The sequence below is a fragment of the Rhipicephalus microplus genome, chromosome 2 (assembly GCF_043290135.1).
Source record: "Rhipicephalus microplus isolate Deutch F79 chromosome 2, USDA_Rmic, whole genome shotgun sequence".
Taxonomy (NCBI): Eukaryota; Metazoa; Arthropoda; class Arachnida; order Ixodida; family Ixodidae; genus Rhipicephalus; species Rhipicephalus microplus.
This window is the reverse complement of record NC_134701.1, coordinates 158,149,100-158,174,123: the sequence shown is the minus strand read 5'-3', so window position 1 is coordinate 158,174,123 and position 25,024 is coordinate 158,149,100. Positions and strand designations below refer to the sequence as shown.

Genomic DNA, 25,024 nt, shown 5'->3' with positions numbered 1-25,024 from the left:
GGAAGGCTCCAATGCCAATGATCGCCTTGATGAGTCTCACTTCTTCCAACGGGCCCCGAAAGTCTTCCAACCGGTACGGTCTTTTTTCCAAATCCTCGTGCAGAAACACACACTCTTCCATACTGTCACCTGACGGCAATGTAGGCAACAAAAACCGGTAATCCGATGGTGCAGAAGGGAACCTGACACCGCGGCCAGCAGCGGCCGCCGAAGCACCTCGCACGGAGCGAGCCATCACACGTCCGTCTCCCACCGAAGCCGAAAGTGGAGTGCGAGGCATTAACCACTGAGCTACGAAGATTTTTTTCTTTGTTGCTTTCTTGACTACAGGTCAAGCTAATCTGACAATCACCATCACACATGTTTCATGTGTGATAACGCACCAAACAAAGATATTACATCTTCAATACAGTCGGTAGTCTTATACACGTCTTGCACTTTGATAACAGCTTCCACGAAACACTCATGAACGGATAGAACTCTTACATCACAGTGTCTGTACGATAGCATACTACGCCAAACCGAATGAAGACCAAGTAAAAATATAACGTCCGAATTTCGCACGGAACTATCACAAGGAAAAAACGGATTCCATATGGAGTAAGTGGTAAATCTTTTTTAAAGTCCTCTATAAAATGTCGCAAAAAGTTGCATTCTTACAATAAATAAACACATGTTCAATGGTCTCAGATTTGTTACACAGGAGACAGCATCTTCCTCATGGTACATACATCCCTCTCTCTTCAAGCCACGTTTTTACTGGCAAGGTTCCCGTATGAAGTTCAAAAAAGAAGGTTTTCACATTTGGTGGCATACACATGTTTTTCACTCGCTTTAGTACGTCATGACTATATGATTTCTCATACCTTGAACGGTACAGGGGCACAGGAAAAACATTCTGTATTAGGTCTTTCATAAGGCGCTTTCTTTTGACATTATTTAGGTAATCTATCAAAAACCTCGCCCTTAAGAAACTATACGAGAACACAACTTCGCGGAAGAACGGTGACAAGGTGTGTTGTTCTCCCCTGTCTGAAGATACAAAGAAGTCAAGCATGTGGAGTAATAGCGTTGTTTGAAATAAAAACATAAGTAAGAAGTCTCTCTGGTCTCCTATAGGCAGGAAACGTGATATTACTTGGTTAAGAAACAGATGGCACAAAGACAGCCCTCCTTACATAACACGCCGGTACAAGTTCGTTCTAGATGTTCACTTCCATGTAGAGCTCCAGATTAAGGTGGCGAATATAGTGTGTATTTTATGAATGCATTTACACGTACAAATAAGTTCTTGCAAAAGGTACATAATTTTAGCCGCCAGAAACACGTTACTTACAGCTGACCAAGAGAAGATTGATAAGTCACAGCTGCCCCATCCTTCGGCTGTCGCGCGCTGTTTTTCAGCCTTTTCAAGCCAAAACGCTTCACTGTCTTAATAATTGTCCAATGGTACCCCTAGGTAACGACTAGGTGTTGTGAGCCACTGAATATTTCCAGAGGAGCTGGCCGTTAGGTCCCAATTACCATGCCATAAAGAAATGCTTTTCTCTTTGTTCATTAAACTTCCACTCGTGTCACAAAACCTTTGAGGGATTTTTAATAACGAAGTGACACTCAGGCTATCAACAGCAAAAAAGGCAATATCGTAGGCGTATGCCAAAACACGCGCTTCACACGACTGCAACCTGAAACCATTAATCCCTGCATGGGGGATCACTTTCTGACACAGTGGCTCCGAAAATAGAGCGAAAAGCAAAGGACTTAAAGGACGCCCCTGGAGCACAGAGGAAAGTACTTGTATGCGCTGTGTGAGTTCTCCATTTACAATTAAACTTGCGGTTTAACTTTTGTATGCCAATCTAATACCTTTACGTATGATCGCACCAAGACCAACGTACTCAGCTAGCGTGAAGAGTATATTGTGGGGAACCATGTCGAAAACTTCGGCTGAGCTACGAAGACGCACGTCTTTCCGCGCTTAAGCGGCAAGCTATATGTATATATTTACCACTTACCGCTGGGGATGGGCATCTCGGAGGGAAACTATCGTATTAACAGCAATATGGCGCAGTTAGTGCATGGTGGCGCGCGCCCTTATATCCCAGGTGTACTTTTCCTCACGGATGGGAGTGGGGGTCGTAAAGCCCCTGAACGCACACTTGTGCGCACTTATCTTGCTGTTGGGAGCATCTTATGTTTTGGCTGTCCTGAAGCTTTCGCCGGAACAATTCTGTTGTAGATACCCGGCGCACAAAGGTCACTGCAATTGTGCACAGTCTCCGTTTGCAAAAAATAACGCACTTTTCAGACACAGCGTAATAACAATCGAGAAGCTTAATCGCGTTTATCTGTACCTGCGAGTACGTTTTGTGCATTATTTGTGCGTGAGAGATGCGGGGCACCTGTCGAACTGCTTGCCCTTCTGCGCGTATCTTTTCAATTTGTTGCTATCGCACTCATTGCTTCGCCTTTGCGGCGAAGCAGTGACTTTTTTTTATGAACGCTAGTATTACACGCCCCACACTGTCTTCATGCCGTGGCCGCCACAGAGTGAACTCGGGGCTAACTCTTCTGCCTGAAAACCTCGGGCAATCCTTCACAGTACCCCAGACCTTTAGCGATTGTCTCCAAAGCAGTGGTGACTTCTTGCGTGGACAGATTTTCATAGGTTGAACTTACTGGTGATGGCAAGATTTTCCGAGCTCATATCAAAACGGAACTTTCGTATGTTTAGGCTTCGATAGGCATTCATAATGCTTTGTCTCATATTCTCCATTGGATTGACCTATACCGTTCACTTAAAAACCGCTGCAATAAATCTGCATCCTTTAATCTTCTTCTGTTTCTTCTCAATATTATTATTATTATTAATATTATTATTATTTTTATTATTATTTTTATTATTATTATTATACATTCTGGTAGTAGTGGCACAGCAGGTGCATGGCTGTCTACATCGTGCTTTGTCAGCAGCTCATCAAAAGCTACGCTGTATGCATTCGTACGTAATCCACGCTTACTTACCCCATTCTGGATGAGCCCTACGATGCCCGTGTAAGTGCCATTGAGCAGGCGTACTCCGAACGACAGTTGATGGTCGTAAACGAGGTCGTAGCTGCAGTTCGAAAGAATAGCATATAAAACGGACGTTTTATAAACAGTTGCAACGAGACACTGTGTAAGAATCTGACACAGGACAAAATGGCTGAATTGATGAAGCCTCCACATCGCAAATAGTGTTACTCGTCAGTATAGGGTGGCTTCGCTAACCATGAGTTCTGTCTGGCGACTCCCTGAAGTTTTCTCTCTGGAACAATTCCGACTTAAGACACTTTTGCGAAGAGAGAGTCATGTTCTGATGGTCCCAACAAACTTTTATTACGTGTTTAACACTAGTTTGATGCCTAAAATCCCGGTTGTCTAATAATGAAGGAGTTTATATGAATGCTTAAGGTGGATAAGGTCTAATGACTGAGGTCTATTGATTAATGTGGTGACTGGTGACCCGAAAATCACGGAATTGAGTCTCGGCCACGACAGCCGCATTTCGATAGAGGCAAAGTGGTGGAGGCCCGTGTGCTTTGATTTAAATGAAGCTAAAATGAAGATTCAGCTCCAAGTAGACGTATTGGTCGGTAATGAAGGTGCCAATGAACAAGTAAGGCCGTCAATACAGACTCACACGGAAACATCACGGTATTGTTTAACAGGTTTAACCACAATTGACACAATTCTTACCACAGGCTAGGTAAATATCTTTTGTCGTTTCTTTGGCTGCCACTAGCATGCAGTTATGTCCTCTTAACTGGGTGCTACGTTCGTAATGGTATTGGTACACCACTCAAATAAAGCAATCGGCAGATAGCACACGTTGATTAGCACACGATGATGGGCTCACGATTCCGTATTGAATGAAGGCCGGACACGCGGCTGAAACGTAAATAAAATCACTTCGTAAGTGCGTCTCCTTCACTACGGATAATCTTACCCGGACTCAGCATCACTTTTTAGTATATATATATATATATATATATATATATATATATATATATATATATATATATATATATATATATATATATATATATATATATATATATATATATATATATATATATATATATATATATATATATATCTGTATATATATATATATATATATATCTGTATATATGTATATATATATATATCTGTATATCTGTCTGTTGGATCTCATTATTATTGTGTCGAAACACGGAAAAACGAGCCCTTATGTATACTTTTCTTTCCCTTATTTCATTAAACGAGGGTCTTGTACTGGCAGACTTGGTGTCATTAGGTTGTATATCAGGGACTATTATTCAGCTGCCCGCTCGTAATAAGTTAACGTGCTACGTGACGCCAAACATGCGCATAAAAGAGTGTTTCACACTCGTCGCTTGGCTTATAGATGGCGCTGACTGACACTCCTCCTTCTAAATTCACATATAAACCCAAAAAAGTGAATGGAGGGGAGGTCACTGTGGTAGCTGAGTGGTTAGAGCATCGAACGTGTTTTTCAAAGGTCGTAGGTTCGATTCCTGCTCACGGCTGGTTATTTTTTCACCCACTTTTATTTCTTCTTATTTACATTCCATTGGTTCTAATGACTTCCCCTGTACACTCCTTGGCATTACTGTCTGTTAGATCTCATTAATATTGTGTCAAAACACGGAAAAACGGGCCCCCACTTCTTTCCCTTATTTCATTAAACGAGGGTCTCGTACTGGCAGACTTGGTGTCATTAGGTTGTACACGAGGGACTATTAATCAGCTTGCCGCTTGTAATAAGTTCACGTGCTACATGACGCCAAACATGCGCATAAACGAGTGTTTCACACTCGTTGCTTGGCTTATAGATGGCGCTGACTGACACTCCTACTTCTAAATTCACATATAAACCCAAAAAAGTGGATGGAGGGGAGGCCGCTGTGGTAGCTCAGTGGTTAGAGCATCGAACGCGTTATTCAAAGGTCGTAGGTTCGATTCCTGCTCACGGCTGGTTATTTTTTCACCCACTTTTATTTCTTCCTATTTACATTCCATTGGTTCTAATAACTTCCCCTGTACATTACTTGGCATTACTGTCTGTTACATCTCACTATATTGTGTCAAAACACGGAAAAACGAGCCCTTAGGTATACACTTCTTTCCACCATATATATATAAATATATATATATATATATATATATATATATATATATATATATATATATGCAGGGATCGTTACAGGAGTGTGATGTTTGAGAGGTTATAATAAAAATACAAAATAATTGTTTAATTTCATGGAAAGAAGGTATTGGGAGTTAATAAGGATAAACTAGAAACTGAAAGTATATCATAATACATTCTAATACGGAAAAATGAAAGGTGGTCAAAGAGGCCTATAAGAAGTGGTCTTGCCCCGCATGGTGGTCTAGTGGCTAAGGTACTCGGCTGCTGACCCGCAGGTCACGGGATCAAATCCCGGCTGTGGCGGCTGCATTTCCGATGGAGGTGGAAATGTTGTAGGCCCGTGTACTCAGATTTGGGTGCACGTTAAAGAACTCCAGTGTCACAGAACGAGCGCTAAAAATGGGCGCGCCGCCAAATTCTTGCGATAACGCGCGGGAGAGACGCCGGGAGGTCAAAAGAAAAAAAAAAGAAAAAAAACATCCAAGGCTCCCCGGGCGCGCGCTCTCCCCTCGGAAGCGTGGCTTCGTCGACGAACCTCCTCACCCCACATCGGCGTCCGAGCAAGCCCGCGAAATTTCTAGAACGAAAGAGGCGTGGTCACGCCGGGTTGAGTCATCCATCGCGGAAGGCATTCCAACCGTCTCGCCCTCTCCCCAGCCTTTGCTGCGTATCGCGCCGACGAAATGACGAGAACCTTCTGGAATCTCGCGCGGAAGGTATTTCATCGAGACGAGAGAGAAGGAGAAGACGGAAGTTAGCGCCAGAGCGCGTAGGGTATACCGCCTTGTAGTCGGCGAAGGCTTTGTCCGTAGGGACAAAGCAGGAGAAGAAGAAGATTTCTACCTGAGGGGTGAAGGCTCGAGCTACAGGCAAGAGCGTGTGTCTACCGCTATCGAGGGAAGACGCGTGGCAACAGCTGCGTGTGTGAAGCCGACGTGTCTCCGGCGAAGAAGTTTGAAGCTTGGAGAGTGGCCGATTGAAGACGCGAGGTTTCCGGGAAGAGAAACTTCGGCGAGGTTTCCTGGAAGAGAAACTTCAAGGGGCGACGGACAACAACCACGCTGGACTTTGAGTGAGTGATTCTCGGAAGAGTATCATCTAGACATTTGTTCCAAGAACTTTGGACTGGATAGGTTTTCTATCTCTTTAGTCTTTAAGTGTCTTGGTTGTTCAATGCAAGCGACTGCATTGTAGTGCGTAGTGTTGTCAGTGTCTGTTGTTTCGAGTGTGGCTGATTGTACTGTGCAGCATTTCCTTGGTTGGTGACATATTGTATGCAACTATTGTGGAGTGTGCATTCTGGTGTATTGGTTTCGATCTGCCATTATTGAGAATATAATTTTGTGTGTTATCAACTCTCGGCTGTGACTTGTTCTTTGGGCCACAGCCGGCGTCCGCTGGCGCGCGAAAAAGGACCACTTCTAAATTGTCCACGCTTTCGTGGTGCGGTTCGAGGGGGCTGATACTTCGGCCCTTGGAATTAGCCCGGTGATCGCCTCCCTAATCAATGGGACCTGTGTGTGACAATTAATCTGGCGTCCGCGACAGGACCTTTTGGTGCACAGTGTGTCCAAAGTAGTGAGAGAGAGCCACGAGTTGTGTATAGTGCTATCGGAACAATTTTGTGTGTTGTTCAGTGTTCTCGTTAACGAGTGCAGGGGAGTGTTCCGATAGACTGATTTAGGCAGATACTTTTTACACGCGGCAAGACTTTATTCGCGAGACACCATGGATCTCGAAAAGTTAGTTGCTCTTGGTGAGAAGATGGGTCTTTCTGGCGCCGAACCACGGAAATGGGTAAGCCAGAAGGAGAAAGAGGCGGTGGAGAGAGAGAGGTTGGCAGCTGAGAGAGCCAAGGAAGAAAAAGCAGCTGAGTTGGAACGAGAGAGGTTGGCAGCTGAGGGAGCCAAAGAAGAAAAAAATTACGGCATATTCACGGGGTTAATGATGATGAATGGGCGAAGCTCCGGAGGGATTCATCGGTAAACTCTGAATCTTCCGTGTAATTCGCCCAGTCGATCATCATGTAAAGATGTGAGAAACGCTGTTTGTGTATATACACAAATCAACTTTTATTTGTTCTTAGACGATGGATGGCTTGCGATGTCCCTTGCCTCGCGCGCTCGCACATCGGGAGTCTGTCTGCGAGCGCGCGCTGCTGCCGCCTTGCGCTCTCTCCGCTGTGCAGCCTTATCCATCCGGCGACTCCGAGCGCGCGCCAACAGCGAACGGATTTTATTACAACGCTCCCCTTAGCGTACGTCGCCGCACTAAATCGAACAATTGCCTTCAACCAATGACACGCGCCATATGTGACATCATTCCTATTTTATAAGATCTCGCGTCTTTCATCAACTACAAGTACCGCTTTCTAGTTTATAACATCTTGGATCTTTTCGTCATCAGCTACAAGTACCACCATCTAGTAAACACTACAAGAACTAAACGAGAGGTGGCTACATGCAGGAGACAGTACCGCCATCTAGTGAACACTGCAAGAACTAAACTAGAGGTGGCTACATACAGGGGACGGTACCGCCATCTAGTGAACACTGCAAGAACTAAACTAGAGGTGGCTACATGCAGGCTACAGGGGACGCACAGTCCACGCCCTAAGGAGCTTCGCCCCTAAAAAGTGGTTGAGTTGGAGAGAGAGAGGTTGGCAGCTGAGAGAGCGAGAGAAGAAAGAGAGCAGCAATTGAAGTTGGAGCTGGAGAGAGAAAAGTTGGCAGCTGAAAGGGCGAGAGAAGAAAAAGAAGCAAAGGAGCGACAGCTGAAAGAAGAAAGAGAAGCGGAGATGGCTGAAAGGGAACGGCAGCGACAGCACGAGATGGAACTCGAGCGGCTCCGTTTGCAACAGCGAAGTGAAACTCCGGTCCAAGCTAGAGTTGAGAGCAGCGAACGGGAGGACCACGGCTTCCGCTTGAACCCAAGCAAGCTGCTCGTGGCGTTTGATGAAAGGAAGGACGACCTTGACGCGTACCTTCACTGATTTGAGACGATTGCGAGGAGCCAGAATTGGCCGGAACATCAATGGGCAACTGCTTTGAGTACTTGCTTCAGTGGTGAAGCGCTCAGTGTGTACGGTAGGCTGACGCCGACCGATGCAGCCAACTATGCAAAGGTGAAAGCTGCTTTGCTGAAGCGATTTATATTTACTGTAGAAGGTTTCCGGGACAGATTTCGGACAGGAAAGCCAGCTGATGGTGAGACGGCTACGCAGTATGCCGCCCGGCTTTGTCATTATTTCGACAGATGGATTGAACTTTCAGGGACAGCGCAGGAGTACGGTGAGCTTAGAGAGCTCCTAATTAGAGAACAGTTTCTTACTAGTTGCCACCCAAGCCTGTCGCTGTACTTGAGAGAGAGGAAGGCTGAGTCACTTGAAGGCATGCTCGAATTGGCTGATCAATTCTTGGAAGCGCAAGGTGGAACTAATTTGGCCAGGGTCAAGAAGGAGTGTCCTGAAGGTTCGAAGAAATCGGCTCCCGAAGAAAAGAAGCGTGCACCGGAGAGCACTCCGCGTTGTTTTCTGTGTAACCGAGTGGGTCATCGCGCGAAAAACTGTCGAACGATCTTTACGAGCCCTACTGTAGTAAAATGTTTCAAGTGTGGTCAGACTGGGCACAAAGCAGACGCTTGTCGGAACGGAGTGAGTCAAGCTCACCAGGTATCCTGTGTGCAAGCGGCACCGAAATCTGATAATAATGCCGTCACCGATGGATTCGTAGAGTTGAAGAATGGGGAGAAAATTCCTATTGTGGGTGCTGTAATGTCAAAACAGCCAACCAGTGTTACGAAGGGAATGCCAACGCTGCCTGGAAAAATTGCGGACAAAAAGATTACGGTGTTAAGAGATAACGGCAGCTCCACTGTTATCGTGCGGAGAAATCTGGTGCGGGAGAGTGAGTCAACAGGCAAAACGAAACCGGTTTGCCTAATTGGCCGTACGGTTCAGATGCTTCCCGAAGCAGAAATTGAGGTCGAAACCCCGTACTTCAGCGGGAAGGTTACTGCATTATGCATGACTACCCCCCTGTACGACCTTGTCATCGGAAACATCGACGGGGCACGAGGACCGAATGATCCGGAATGTTTGGGAGAAGACCCTAAGATAGAGCCCTCGCCAACCCAGCGACCGCGAGATACAGTGGAGGAGCAGCCCGTGACGGATCTCACTAGAGCCCAAGGTGAAGCCGCGGCGCAAGAGACAGCGAATGAGAAGATGATAGAGTTGAATTAGTTCACGTGCTGGGCAGCTGGACGTACGTCGGCACGACCTCAACCGACAGACAGTGTAAAGGTGACGGAGTCGGCCAGCCAGGCCCAATGTCGTGACACGAACAAGCGGGTGACAGGATCAGTTGAGCGTTATCACCCGTTAACAGTGTCAGAAGTGACAACGATGGCTGAGACGCCACCTCAGACCCCGTCGTTGGAAAAGGCTCGCCGAAAAAGAACAAGGAAACACAAGAAGAGATCGAGCGAGCACCGCAAGAAAGGGCGCAAGCGCCGCTAGAAATACACAAGATAGATGCTGAGGTGGAATCGAATTGTGTCTGGCAGGGCAGAGTGCCACATGTTGTGTTAATGTTCTTGTTGTCCTGTGTCACAAATGTATGTTGAGTGAGTCAAAATGTTTGTTACGGTGATGTGATATATAGTAATGATGTGAGTATAGTAAATGTTGTAATGAGAGAACTTTGTACGTTTGTATTGTTCGGAATGTGTGATGAAGTGTTGTAGTCATGTACCTGTGGCTATATTCCATGTGTCGTGGAATTGAATTACAATGTACAGTTGTAATGAGGATCTATTCTGAATGTGAAGTGTCATGAGCGACGGTTTGTGTTACAGTCTTTCAGAGTGTGTGGTGACTGTTCGCGCTCGTTTGTGTGGTTTTGAATATTATGAGATAATTTTCTGAAAGTGGGGGGCAGTGTCACAGAACGAGCGCTAAAACTGGGCGCGCCACCAAATTCTTGCGATAACGCGCGGGAGAGACGCCGGGAGGCCAAAAGAAAAAAAAGGAAAAAACATCCAAGGCTCCCCGGGCACGCGCTCTCCCCTCGGAAGCGTGGCTTCGCCGACGAACCTCCTCACCCCACATCGGCGGCCGAGCAAGCCCGCAAAATTTCTAGAACGAAAGAGGCGTGGTCACGCCGGGTTGAGTCATCCATCGCGGAAGGCATTCCAACCGTCTCGCCCTCTCCCCAGCCTTCGCTGCGTATCGCGCCGACGAAACGACGAGAACCTTCTGGAATCTCGCGCGGAAGGTATTTAATCGAGCAGCCGAGACGAGAGAGCAGGAGAAGACGGAAGTTAGCGCCAGAGCGCGTAGGGTATACCGCCTTGTAGTCGGCGAAGGCTTTGTCCGTAGGGACAAAGCAGGAGATGAAGAGGATTTCCACCTGTGGGTGAAGGCCCGAGCTACAGGCAAGAGAGTGTGTTCACTGCTATCGAGCGAAGACGCGTGGCGACAGCTGCGTGTGTGAAGCCGACGTGTCTCCGGCGAAGAAGTTTGAAGCTTGGAGAGTGGCCGATTGAAGGCGCGAGGTTTCCGAAAAGAGAAACTTCGGCGAGGTTTCCTGGAAGAGAAACTTCAAGGGGTGACGGACGACAACCACGCTGGACTTTGAGTGAGTGATTCTCGGAAGAGTATCATCTAGACATTTGTTCCAAGAACTTTGGACTGGATAGGTTTTCTATCTCTTTAGTCTTTAAGTGTCTTGGTTGTTCAATGCATGCGACTGCATTGTAGTGCGTAGTGTTGTCAGTGTCTGTTGTTTCGAGTGTGGCTGATTGTACTGTGCAGCATTTCTTTGGGTGGTGACATATTGTATGCAACTATTGTGGAGTGTGCATTCTGGTGTATTGGTTTCGATCTGCCATTATTGAGAATATAATTTTGTGTGTTATCAACTCTCGGCTGTGACTTGTTCTTTGGGCCACAGCCGGCGTCCGCCGGCGCGCCAAAAAGGACCACTTGTAAATTGTCCACGCTTTCGTGGTGCGGTTCGGGGGGCTGACACTTCGGCCCTTGGAATTAGCCCGGCGATCGCCTCCCTAATTAACGGGACCTGTGTGTGACACCCAGGTGGTCAAAATTTCCAGAGCCCTCCACTACGGCGTCTCTCATAATCAAATAGTGGTTTCGGGACGTTAAACCCCACAAATCAATCAAATCAAGAAGTGGTCTTATTCGGCATACATAATGCCGAATAAGAGTTATATTCAAGATTATATACAGTACCTTTAGAAGCTTGTTTGTAATTGCAAGCCTGAGGTCCCGAAGTCTGGTGTAAATTCTGGAGTTAAATTCAGTCCTACCTTCGATAGGAGAGTATCAAGTAGTCTTCTTTCAATATATGCGCATCTGCGACATGTGAAAAAATAATGTTAAGTGTTTCCTATTTCCCCGCAGATCTGGAGGAATATCGATATTGTCAGACTAGCCCTGTAATAACGAGAGTTCGAAGGGGGTACACGCTTCTGAAATCCGGTGATTGTAACTTCCGCTTGCTGAGACTGAGTCGACTAAGACTTCCATGGGAATTTTGGATGGTGATATTCTGCCCACGTTGTTATTGCTTCCACCCTATTAGTGCGAATGGCTAGTTTTCTATACCTGATTGCTCCTATATGTTTTTTTGTGAAAGCACATTATTTTTTGGGCAATCACGGAATGCTTGCGCTAAAAAATCGAACATTTAATTTTAATCCACTGGCATCTGGCACCCTTAATAATTTTAAGTGCTCAAGCTGAGGTGGAACGACACCTCATAACGTTTTTACGACTCGTGGGTTATGTGAGGCTTTTAGAAATGTACGTAGTTTCGGTACGTTAAACCCCACATATCAGAACTGTACACACCGAAAGGTAGTCAGTAATTATGAGCGCAATATATTGCTTTGCATTTAAGAATAATATCTTGTGTACCTAATGTGAATAAGTTTTATTGAATTACATCTCGGGTCTTACGTGCCAAAAGCGCCATATGACCACGAGGCACGCCGTTGTGGAGATTTCGGACATTTCGACCATGTGGCCTCCTTTTACGCGGGCTGACGACGTCACGTATAGTACACGGCGCTCTAGCAATTTGTCTCTATTTAGATGCGGATCCCACGACTGGGATCGAACCCACGACCTTTGAGTCAGCAGCTGAGCACCGTAACCATCGTACCACCTCGATGGACATTGCCGAAGTAAAGTTCTTCATAAAAGATTTACAGGACAAACCAGGCTGACTCACCTGAATGGGACGAAATCGGCTAGGGCTTCCAAGACAAAACCGAAGATGCCATCGACGCAAAGCTTCCCGTCCCGGTAACCTGCATACGAATACGGTGGAGCCTGCAAAAAAAGAGATGGGAACGAAGGCATCGTATGTACAACGTAAGTCACAGCTTATTGTTTTATCACATGCGAAGTTGCTTATGGGCAGAGTTCGAACCAGCGGCGTGCGACGTGACCACCCTTACTGCGCATGCTCCAGTTCTTTCCTCTCCGCTAGCGTGAGCACGAGGAGGTGGGAGGATCATATCTTTGCGCTGATGCGAGGAAAAGGGGTAGTGTTGGCACTAGCGCAGTTGGGGAGTGGGCAGTCACCGATGGCTTTCTCGAGCCTCTTCTCACGCTCACGTGTGCAGGTGGGGTAGAAGAGCTGGCAGAGAGCTGCCTCCGCTTCGTTTCTGTTCTACCGTTTACCTTTCTGCCACAGCTGTGCGCTAGTATATAATGCTGAGCCCACTCGTTCTGTTCTTGCATGTGTTCTGTTCTTGCGGGCGCTGGGTGTTCACGTTACGGCACAGACACAATAATACACACACAAGTGAAAGGGGGGTAACATAAGCGGTACAGTATACATATACACAGCTCCCCACTAATGAAACATGTACAGAAACATGCAAATGGAAATCACAAATGGAAACACAAGTGAAGAGCAGCGCTGCTTCGCATCCACACATATGGTTCCCTTTAATGGGAGATGATGTAATTTTTAACTGTGTAGTGGCCACGGAGCATATATTTATGATATATGCTGTTTCATGACGCAAGAGCCATTTCATTGCCAAAGAACGCCAGGTCATGGCACAAAAAATGTAAAAAAATAATTCTGATAAGAGGCTGAAGAATGACATTAAAGGGGTGGTGCCACCAAATTCCGAGGCTATCCCAAGCCTGTTGTGGGTTTCCTCTGTATGAAAGGACCTTCTAAGCGAACGGTCGGACACACAAAACGGATAGAATGTATTTTAATTCAGTTCTAAAAGTGCAGCTGAATTCTCACTCTCGCGATTTAGGCCCATTGCTTGCGCAGCAACACTGACGTTTTAGAATAGGAGAAGCAACGGCAGTTGTCGTGACGTCACACTAGATCTGCAGTGACCTGAGTAACCTCAGCCATCTCCTAAACGAGCGTACCCAACGTACCAGTATAGGCACCGTGCAGTCAAGTTTTCCAGTGTCACTGCAGCGCCAGAACGCAATGCCTAGCGGAGAAAAAACGCAATGATAGGTTGGGGTCAGTCAAAATGGAACGCGATGCCCACGTCTCCCTGCCCGCGTGAGTGGGCGGATCGCAGCATGGATACATGGGTACGCGTGCGCGCGTCTGTTTTCTGCGGGCTCCTAACGGCCAACGCCAGCAAACTGAGGATGGGCTAGTGCCAGACACGCAGCTCCGCTTGGTCAGCGGACAGAGCCCATAGCTAGTACCAGCAAAGCGTCGGTTGCTGTATCAGTCGCCGAGTTTCGATCTCTTCAGGGCTCAGTGCTACGCATCAAAACTTGAGAAGGCATTGAGTGGGCTCGAGTTTTGAAGGCAGCCGGTGGGTTGCCTGCGTAGCGACCATACCTGTAGATTTGACGACCCAGTGAGTTTCCACAAGTTTCCCAGAGACGAACAACAAACAAATGCCTGGACAGCCTTCAGTCTTTGCGAAAAAAAATGGTTATGATCCTTTCGTTGAAGAGCAGTGTTGTACAGCTATAGTGCCTAGAATATAAGTATATTCCGGGCACTATAGTACAATAGATGGATACGCACGTTGCGAACAAAAAAAGAACTCGCATGCCTGCTGTTACGAGTGTTCTGGCGTCCCTTGCAGAGACACTATGTGTCAAGGACACTGGGTGCTTTCGAAGACACGGTTGCGAATTCTGTAGAGGACGAGGAAACATTATCATAATCGGGGATTAGACCAGTGCATTCACAATAAAGAAGAGGTGAACGGGTGGGCTTCCGCATGGGCGCGGTGGCTCGTCCTTTCCTCAATATTTTGGTGCCATGAAACCCGGGAGGAAGGACCTTCGAAGGTGAGATGAAGCGGTATTCACGAATTTCGACCGCATTCGCAGCCTCGAGAACTTTTGTGAAGCTGCCGTTGCCTGAAGCTGATGGGCGAAGCCAAGCTGTTCCCGAGAACCAGATGAAGAAGCGTGACACCTCGATACTGCTTGAGACGTCGTGCTTTAAAGCGTTTGTGACAGACACCATGTTGACTGCGACTTCACCTAGTGACGTGACCGGCCAGTGATCTCTCACGTTTCTGACAATGAACTGGATAATGGAGGCCCTGTTCGCAAGGCGGAATGAAGTGCGCAAGGCCGTCACAGAAGCTATCGCCAACAATGAACGTCAAATACACGTGGAGCGTCCATCAGTAAGTGAGCTACGATATATTCATCGAATTTCGATTGAGCATTACAAGCTTCCTAAAGAAATTGACAATTCTTATCGATCACTTGGAAACTGAGACGGGCGAAGCAGATATTTAGGAACACCAGATCATTATAGCCAAGGTCAGAGTGGAGTATACGATCGTAGACGTATTAAATGCTCGACAAGTTTGCTTGGAGGCCTTGGGGAAAAGGATTTGGACAGAAGTACAAGCTGACGTGCACTCTCCGTCTGTGGCGCCACCGTCTTGCCTCTGCTTCTTCAGCAGCAACCTTCTCCTACAAAAGCTAAAAGACTCAGACTCACGACGAATCGCTTAACGCGCTTGAAGCCGAAAAGTCACCGATTTCGCCACTGTAACGAGCATTCAAGCACGCATAGAACCGCTACTTTCAAAGAACTGGCCCACGCCGTTAGAACTGCCGTCAGCGTACACTATGAATGAAGCAAAGGACACGACAGTTACAACAAATCAAGTGCGTATGGTGGAAGGACAAAGTTCTACTAAAAGCGGGAAGCTTTTGAAATTCTAAACCGGCATTCAAGGTATATTAAAAATAGGTGCCAGACAAGGCCAGCAGATTCAGATGTTGCACAGTCTTCGCAGCCGCGCGTAGAAATGTCTGACAGAAGCAAATCAAGACGCATTCATTCAAGCGAAAAGAAGCAAGGAAAAAACTGCAAGGGCTGACGAGCCTGCTGCCTGTATTAATCCTACGAGTAAGCTACAAACACCAAGGGTGTAAAGAATGCGAGCCGTACAAGCTACCTCGCTACCGATGCAGTACGCTGAGATAGGGCCAAACCAGCGAATGAAGCAATCAAGTCCTGACTGAAGGAAGAATGATGATGCTTCGAAGGTGAACACAGCCAAGGCAAGAAATTCAAAGGCAAAACTTCTCAAAATAAGCCACACAAGAAGCTGCCAGAAAAAACCATATTTCTGCCAACGAAACCTCATCATCGAGAGCACAAGTTCACCGAAGGCGACGCGTTCGAAAGCACGTATATAGAACAAGCGTTGGAGGAGGAGGAGGAAAAAACCTTTATTGATGCTGGCTGTGCCAGATAGCCCTTATCCTCACAGGGCTGGTTGACATCCCTAGTCCGGGACGTCATTAGTCGAGGCCGCCACCCGAGCCCGCTGGACTAGAGTTCGCTGTTCCTCTGGTGTGGAGCTATTGAGTAGTGTCGTCTCCCAGTCCTCTTTGGTGGGGTTGGGAAAGGGGGTTAATTTTGGGTTCATTTGGCAGGCCCAGATGATATGGTAAAAGTTGGCCACTTCCCCACAGTACTGGCACTGCCCACTTGTTTTTGGGTCGTAATATTTTAGTATGGCTGGACAGAGCAGCGTATTTGTCTGTAGGCGCCGCAGGATGCGCTCCTACGTTTTCGAGAGTCCCTTCGCTGGTGCGGGATACAAGCGGCGTTGCTCAATGTAGTATTCTTTGATTTCTCGAAACCGTGTTAAAGGTGTGGGACGTTCAAGTCTATTAGGAAAACGGGGAGTTTCCCGGGAAGTAAGCACGTGGGCCGCTGCATGTGCAGCCTCGTTACCCTGTAGACCCTAATGTCCCGGAGTCCATATAAGACGTTTTGTGGTAGGATCGCGGTTCCTGATGCTGAATTTTAAAAGTCTATTAGCCAATGGAGAGATTTCTCCTGAAAGATAGCTCTCGCAGGCTCTTCGAGAGTCTGTTACTATTTGTTTTGAGTTTGGATGGGATACTGCCAGTGCAATGGCCATCTCCTCCGCCTTACTTGAGCTTGTGGCTTTGAAAGTGAGGCCGTCCGCCTGCGTTCCTTGCTTGGTGTATTACCGCTGCCGTGTAGTATCCCCTAGGTGAAGGCCCGGCCACATCGACGCAATAGACCCCATTATGGGAGCCAAGCCGTTGTTCAAGCGCCTCAGCGCGCGCTTGCCTTCTACCCTGGTGTGCCTCCCTGGTCATATTGCGGGGAAGCGGGGACACCCAAAGTTTTGTTCTCCAAAGTTCAGTAATACGCTCCGCGTTTTTGATTTGGCATTCGTGCCGGATCAAGAGGCGGTCTAGTGGGCGCCGCCCGGGGGGCGTCTGCGTAAGACGCGTATATTGATTTGTGAGGTGGGCTTCTTGGAGCTCTTGTATAGAGTTAAAGACTCCCATTGCAGAGAGTTTCTGATTTGAAGTGCTGATGGGTAAATCAAGTGCGCGCTTAATTACTTTCCTAAGAATAGCATCGACTCTGTTCTCTTCGTGTTTAGTCATTCGTAAGTACGGTATTGAATATAGAATCCTGCTAGTTACAAAAGCATTGGCGAGCCGAATCGCGTCCCTTCCTCGTAGCCCCCCGCGCTTGTTTGACACTCGGCGGATCATGTGCCCTACCCGTTCTCCAATTTTCCGTAGCTTTTCTAGCGTGGTGCTGTTTTTTGTTCTGTTGTGAACCAGAAGGCCAAGGATTCGTAGTTCTGAAACCTCTCGTATTGTTGATCCTGATACCATCAAGTTCAGGGTCGTCCTATTTTTAATGTTTTCTCTGATATGCAGGAATTCAGATTTGGATGGAGCGCACTGCAACCCACACTGGGCCACATAGTCCTCCACAATGGAGGCGGCCTGCTGCAGGCGGTCTTCAATTTCTCCTAAACTGCCCCGATTCGTCCAGATTGTTATGTCATCGGCGTATATTGCATGATATATTCCTTCCACTACTGCCCATGCTTGCGGGAGCTTCATCATGGCAATGTTGAATAGCAGCGGAGACAGGACAGCTCCTTGCGGGGTTCCCCGCGTCCCCATTTTGAATGGTCCATGTTCCTCGTCATCTATGCGAATGAACGCCAGTCTCTCAGAGAGGAAGTCTCTGATGTACGCAAATATTTTCTTACCGCAATGGACACTACTCAAGTTTTTCAGGATGCTTTCATGTTTAACGTTGTCGAATGCGCCTTTAAGGTCTAGTGCAAGGATCGCTCTGTCGTTGTGCGTCGAGGGAATGGGTTGGATAATATCTCGTTTTAGTTGCAAGAGGATATCTTGCGCAGACAGGTGTGGCCTAAAGCCAAATATGGAATCTGCGAAATGCCCCTTGCTCTCGAGGTACGTAGCGAGACGGTCTCTTACCATTGTTTCCATCAATTTGCCGGCACATGAAGTTAATTATATAGGTCTGAGGTTGTCCGTGCTGATTTGCTTGCCTGGTTTGGGGATGAATGTGACAACTGCTGTTTTTCATTCAGTTGGCACTGGTTGGCCATCCCAGATCACGTTAATGTACTGCAATAGATGCCGATGAAAATCGTCTGACAGATTTGCTAACAGTTTTACCGTGATCAGGTCTCGGCACGGGGCAGTGCCCCTGCACATTTTTTCAGTGCTGCTTTCAGATCGCACATTTCAAAAGGGGCATCGAGCTGACTGTTTTCTCTACCTGCGTATTCCTATGCGTTGCTGTTGGGATCCGTGGTGCGACATAGGTATCTAGCACACAAATCATCAGCCAGTTGGGAGTTGGTTCCCTGAAACTGTGCAGGGCTCGACGGAGCTGCTTTTGCGCTTCTCCTCGGGTTTGGGCGGGGTCCACGAGAGTTCGAGAAATGCGCCATACTTTCCTTGTATTCATTTCTTTAGCTATAACATTGCACCGTTCTATCCAATTGGATTCGTTCAGTTGTGCAGCATATTCATCCGCTTGCTTACTCAACTTGGCTATTCTAAGTTTAAGCTTGCGGTTGAATTGGTTTTTCCGCCAACGTTTAGTTAAGCTTCTGCGGGCGTCCCAAAGGTGGAGCAGGTACTTATCGACGGCGGGGGTGTCTTCCGTTGTCTTTATAGTTTTAAGACACTTGGAATTGGTTGCAAGGAGCCGTTTTGCCCATCCCGTATATCCTCCCGCCCCTGGAACAGAGGTACTCACCTGTGAGCGGAAGGCTGTCCAATCTGTCGGCTTAGCTTGGCTCCATGTTCTACGGCCTATGTTGCCGGAGAGTGTGATTCTGAGGAGACAGTGATCACTGCCGAGCGTTTCTTCTAAGTTTTCCCATGTTGCGTAGGAAATGTTCTTAGTCAGTGATAGATCCGGGCAAGTATCTCGGTTTACAGAATTCCCAATTCTAGTGGGTTTCATTGGATCTGTGAGAAGCGATAGACGAAGAGTGGATATGAGTTCTGCTAATTACCGTCCCTTGGGGACTTCGCGGGTGTAACCCCAATGATAGTTGGGGGCGTTAAAGTCACCCAAAATTACATTACCAGTGGGTGCTTATCTGCTTCCTTAATCGCTTTAGAAAACATTTCGTTGAAGACAAATTGCCTAGATTTTGGAGAACTGTATGCATTTAGAATGTACAAGCTAGGATCTTGTCTTTCATTGGGAAGGACTTTGACCATTGTGTATTCATGCGCCTCTGACAGATCAAGGTCTATCGGACAAGCGGTACACTCCTTGTTTACGAGAACACAGGTGGACGCACTTCCCTGAAATGAGTTGTAACCAGGCAATTTTTCCTGTAAGCCGGTTTCTTGTAGTGCCAAAACTGCAGGGGTAAAATGTTGATTCTGCAGGAAAAGGTTAAGAGTGACCCTCTTTTTCCTCTCTTTAAACCCCTTGCAGTTCCACTGGAAAATATCGAGTTGCTGTTGTTTGGAGCTTTTATTATTATGTTTAGAATCGCCTGCCATCATGAATTTATTATTGAGGAGGTGTCATTTTCGCCACTGCAGCCAGCGCGGGAGCCTGGAGAGGCGTGGGGGACTCAGTTTGGTTTGTTAACGGCTGGGCTATGTTGCTTTCGGATTCAGAATTTCCCAGGTTACGATGAACAATTTTGCGTCGGGGTTGTTCTGTTGTCTTAATGCTAGTTTTGAGTTCGTCCAATTGGGGTGTGAGCCAATTTTGAATGGTTTGTAGTACACTGGCTGTGAGGATGGGCAAAACGCTTTGCTTGAGGTCTTGCATAGCGGCTTAAATTGATAGGTTCAGCTGCTGCAGAATAATGTCTTGTACTGTAAGCTTGGTTTGTTCTAGGATCATTTTGCTCTGCTCCTCAAGTTTAGCCTCTAGTCTGCTTAGTCGACCTTTTATGTCGTTCGAAGCACCTACTACAGTTTTAGACACACTGAGTGTCCTGCTCATCTTCCGAGCAGTCGGAGGTGTGCATAGCCACCGGTTCCGACAATGGTGGAGGAGTAGCAGCCTGCGACGCCTTCAGCGCCCGATTTTCACGTTCCAGAGTTTCAATGCGTTTTTTCATGGCTTCCAATTGTTTTAAAATTTTGGGATTAGAGGGGGAGGCAGTGGTGGTGGTGGGAGACTGAGAGGAGACCCCTACCTAATTGCTCACCTGTTTGGGCGGGTTTGCCAGTGACGGGAAATCCTCGGCGCCGAAGGTAGACGGCTTTGATCGGCGACCTTCAAAGGACGCGGCGTCCTTTGAAGGTCACCACTGCAACATTGGATGTTCCGAGTTTCCGCGCATACAAACTTTCGCAGTCGATCCACTCGAGCTTGCGTCGAAGGGATTCCGAAGTTTCATTGTCTGCGACGGTGACGACACCCTTGTAGGTTTCTCCGGCTGATTTCAAATGTCTTTGAAATGGTACTTAGCGGTCCCTGATCGTCAGCGTGATGTCCCCGATGAGCTTCGAGGCCAGGCTTTCCGCTTTCACACCTACAACAACGATGTTTTGGTCCCACAACGGCCACACGGAGATACCAGCGTTCGTGGTGCTGCCGGTGAAGCGTAGCACCGCTGTGCCAATCCCGCCTGGGCCGAACGCAGCGTGCAGATCCATGGTTATTTTTGGTTTAAGCACAATAACCAACTCGTCCGACCGGATTCGAGGCGTGTGTGCTGGCTTCCACGTCGCCAGCTTCCGCGGGGACTCAACGCAAGCTGCAGGTGTTGATCCTGTTTTGCGAGCCTGTGGCTGGGCGGCGGCCGTCGAACGTGGGGGCTTCATTTTAGCGAGCTTCTCTTGCAGTTGGCGAACCATGATCTGAAGATATTCGTCTTCACCTGGTATGGGGTCTTTCCGTGTTTCTGCCACCTCGATGTCAACCCATTGCATCGTGCTGGGGTCGTAGCCTGTCTTCGTGGACGCTGCCATGGCTGGGGAGACCGGGCGTAGGCCTCGTCGGCGTTAGGCTTAGCCGGGCTTGGGCGTCACGTGGTGTTCAACCAGTCGTAGATTGGCGGGAAATGGGCCTACCTGGTTAAAATAGGTATCCAGAGGTTCCTGATGGCTTTGCCGAAACGCTGAAACCAAATTCTGGTGGATATTTGCCAAAAGTCCACAACATTCGTCGATTTCCGACGGAGCCGACGTGACATGCGTCTCACGCGCGCGCTGAAACGCTGCCAAGCGTTGGAAGCACCGTTCGAAAACCAGGTGCAAGGGCAAACCCGCATTGTTTCACGTGAATTGACTTGGACCTGAAACTATTAGTCATGAACATCGTGTGTTCAGTGTTTACAGCAATTGTGATATTGTTCATCATGTGGGCACACTGGGAGGCGCGGAGGATGTTGAGAATTGTGTAGAGGACGATGAGCGACGTTATCATCATCGGGAATTAGAGCAGTGCATTCCCAATAAGAAGAGGTGAACGGTGGGCTTCGGCATGGACATGGCGGCTCGTTCTTTCCTCAACATTTTGCGTCTCGTTCCGTCATGTGTCGCAAGACGAAGCGAGAACCGACATATCCGAAGAAACGTAGTGCACAGAAATCATACCATCAGCGTCCGCTCTAACGGGGTCTACTTTGTCTGTTAGACTGGCGTGCCCACTGTGCCACAGCAAGGATAACATGATCACTGTTTGCGATGCCAACCTGTCGGCTGAAGAGAAGCGGGCATGGCTACAGTACGCCAATTGTTGCTTCCGCTGTGGTAAACGAAACCACATCACTAGAATGTGCAGAAAGTCATTCAATCTTAGGTATAGTACTTGCCAGTGACGCCACCTGACCATCCTCTGCGAGTTATCCCGCCCAGCGGAAGATCCATACTCCAACGCAAGATCCCAAGCCTTCTCTCAATGACCCTCCTTAACCACGTGAATAGTCACTACCGCCCAGAGTCATGTCGAGTCCACTCGCGTATTGTTACAGAAAGGTCGAATTTGGGCAGAGTCTGGAAACCACCGACTTCTCGTGTGGGTACTGCTGTACAGCGGCAGTCAGCGCACCTACATTTGTGCAGGCCTGGCAAGGATGCTTCAGGGCTCCGTCGTGGGAAAGGAAGAGCTCTCCCTTGTCGCTTTTGGAGAATCCAAGTCAAGTAGGCGACTCTGCATTGAGCGTATCAACGTGAGGCTTCGAAGCCAGTTCAACAATCGAGCGATTACCTTAGAAACGTTAACGATTCCTGAAATTCGCTCTCTCACAAGGCCACCGCTCGAGTCCAACATGTCGCACCTACTTCTCGAACAGGAGTACAACGTATCTGACCACTTTCAACTGAGTACGTGGCAACCGGACAAGATCATTGTCATCATAGGATCCAACGCCTATTGGAAAGTCACCACCAGCAAAATCAACCATGTGGCCGCCCGTGCCTTCATCCGCCCATCCGTGCGTGCATCTGTTCGTGCGTCCGCACGTCCATCTGTGCATCCGTCCCTGCGTTCGTTCATGCATCTGCTCCTGCGTCTGCCCATGCGTTCATCCGTCCATGCAGCCATCCGTGCGTCCGTCCATGCATCTATCTGTGTGCCCGTTCGTCCACCTATTCAGCACTTTAAGTTCCACCATATCGCATCTTTTCCTCATATTGCTACATGCATGTATATTGATATTCTAGGGGGCGACGCGCGTGTGTGCCTGACGAGGAAGACAAAGAGTTGTCTCCGCTTGATCCCTGGTGAACCGGGCACGCCATTACCGCTGGTTTTGAATATTTCTAATCCCCAGCCTCGTCGTTACGGCGTCTCTTTTTTTCCGTAACATATTTGGTGGAGGTGGAACGTTCCCCGTCTTCACCACGAAGCTTCGCAGTGGCCGCACCATTCAGTCTCCGGCCATGGCTACCAATGACAACAGCGTCCCCATCTGTAGCTCCAGCCACTACATACCTGACGATGCCCACCCCCGTGATCCCGGTACATTCTCCGCACAACCTGGGCTCGACGTCGACTACTGACTCCGTATGTACGAGCATGTTAGCCACACACACCGATGGGACCCTACCATGATGCTCTCCAACGTAATATTTTACTTGGACGGCACCCCACGGGTCTGGTTCGACGCCCATGAGACCGAGCTCACTAGCTGCGATACCTTCAAGGAGCGACTACGCGACATCTTTGGCGACCCGTCCGGTCACCAAATGGAAGCGCGAAAAGAACTCGCCACTCGTGTGCAGTCATCAAAAGAGTCGTATGTCTCGTACATACAGGATGTGCTCGCGTTGTGCCGAAAAGTCGACGAACAAATGACAGAGAGTGACAAGGTGGGCCACATACTTAAGGGCATCGTGGACGACGGCGTCAATTTGGTCGTCTACACTTACGTCACGACCGCAGATATGACTATCAAGAAATGCCGCCACTTCGAAATGGCCAAAAGTTGCCGTGTTCTGCCTCAATTTACGCGCCTACCAAACACGGCTGTTACAATCACTTGCACCGATCTCGGTGCCACACCACCCATGCAGGACAGCGTGACACGAATATTTCGACGGGAGCTTGAGGCGACAAGCCCGGCACCATTTCCTCCACATCCGCTTGACCATGGCGCCGCACAAACGCCTCCGCCGGTCTCCGTTATTCAAGCCGTCGTGAGGCAGGAAATTGCAAAGCTTGGTTTTCCTGTGGCCTGCTCTGTCTCCCGACCGGTCTCCAGGCCAATGACAACAAATGCACCACGCCATGACTTACACTTTATTCCGCGATCCCGCAATCCGGCGGAATGGAGAACTGCAGACGACAAGCCGATCTGCTTCCGCTGCCACCGAGTCGGCCATATCTCCCGCTACTGCCGCAGCACTTGGACGCCCTCAAACTGGAGCCAATTTTCCTCCAATCGACCATACGAGGACTCCCGTCGGTATTCGCCCAGTCATGTGTACCCTTCTTCAGACATCACCAGCAGTCGCTCCACTACTCGTTCGCCGTCACCTCAACGCCGCCGTTCCCCATCGCCCCAACCACGCCACTATCCGTCGCCGGTCAACTATGCATCCTCTCGGACGGAAAACTACATCATGGAGCTCCAGGAGGTAGTGCTGCATCGCTTGCGAATGATCCAAATCCTCTATTGACGCTCCCCACTGATACAAACTTGATTGAGGTGTATGTGGACGGTATTTCTTTGATGGCGTTAGTCGATACCGGAGCTCAAGTGTCCATAATGAGTGCTCATCTGTGTCGCCTGCTCAAAAAAGTCCTCACGCCTGCATCAACTAAAGCCCTCCGTGTCGATGGTGGAACTGTGGCCATCATTGTAATGTGTACCGCTCGTGTTAGTATTGCCGGCCGCCATGTTCCTGTTTTAATTACGGTGCTTGAAAATTGCCCCCACGACCTAATCTTTGGCATTGACTTCCTATCGACGCATTCTGCCCTCGTCGATCGTGCCGCCGGTACTCCCTACCTAGAACTTCCTCTTTTCCCGGATTCTCACCCTGATCTCTCGAACAGCTTGTGCACCACTGACTTCTTCCGGATACCGCCTAAAGATCTCACATTCATCGAATTGGCAACACCCTCTCCCATGCTCGACGGTGATTATATCGTGACGCCGATTACTGATGTTCTCCTGGCGCGTGACATTACTGTCCCACACTCAGTCGTAAGCATGGCCTCTAACCAAACTTATTTACCTGTTATCAATTTCGGTTTCATAAAACAAGTGCTACCCCAAGGAATTTCGGTTGCCACACTAAGGCCCTTAATTGACGACCACGTCACCTGTTTTACGGCTGACGTATGTCCCGAGCACCCACATCACTCGCAGGATGCCACGTGCCTCGATGCGACCTTACGCTCCATGATCGCCCCTGACCTCAAACCTGAGAAGGCAACCGCGCTGTACCGCCTACTGGCTTCATACCGCGACATATTCGACATCGACCACCGTCCACTCGGCCAGACTTCACTCGTCAAGCACCGCATTAGCACAGGTGATTTTCATCCCATTCATCGGCGACCGTACCGGGTG

At 48.3% G+C, this 25,024-nt stretch overlaps 1 protein-coding gene across 1 annotated transcript in view; it reads right to left on the bottom strand.

The window, feature by feature from the left end:
- The window catches only part of LOC142792327 (glutamate receptor-like), a 43,645-nt gene extending 30,040 nt beyond the window's left edge, over positions 1 to 13,605 (bottom strand). Inside the window, exons 1-3 of the mRNA XM_075885618.1 lie at positions 13,573 to 13,605; positions 12,451 to 12,551; positions 3,025 to 3,115 (exon numbers count right to left, since the gene is read on the bottom strand). Coding sequence (XP_075741733.1) covers positions 3,025 to 3,115; positions 12,451 to 12,551; positions 13,573 to 13,605 — 225 coding nt within the window. The remainder of the gene's footprint in view (positions 1 to 3,024; positions 3,116 to 12,450; positions 12,552 to 13,572) is intronic.
- Positions 13,606 to 25,024: the final 11,419 nt, after the last annotated feature.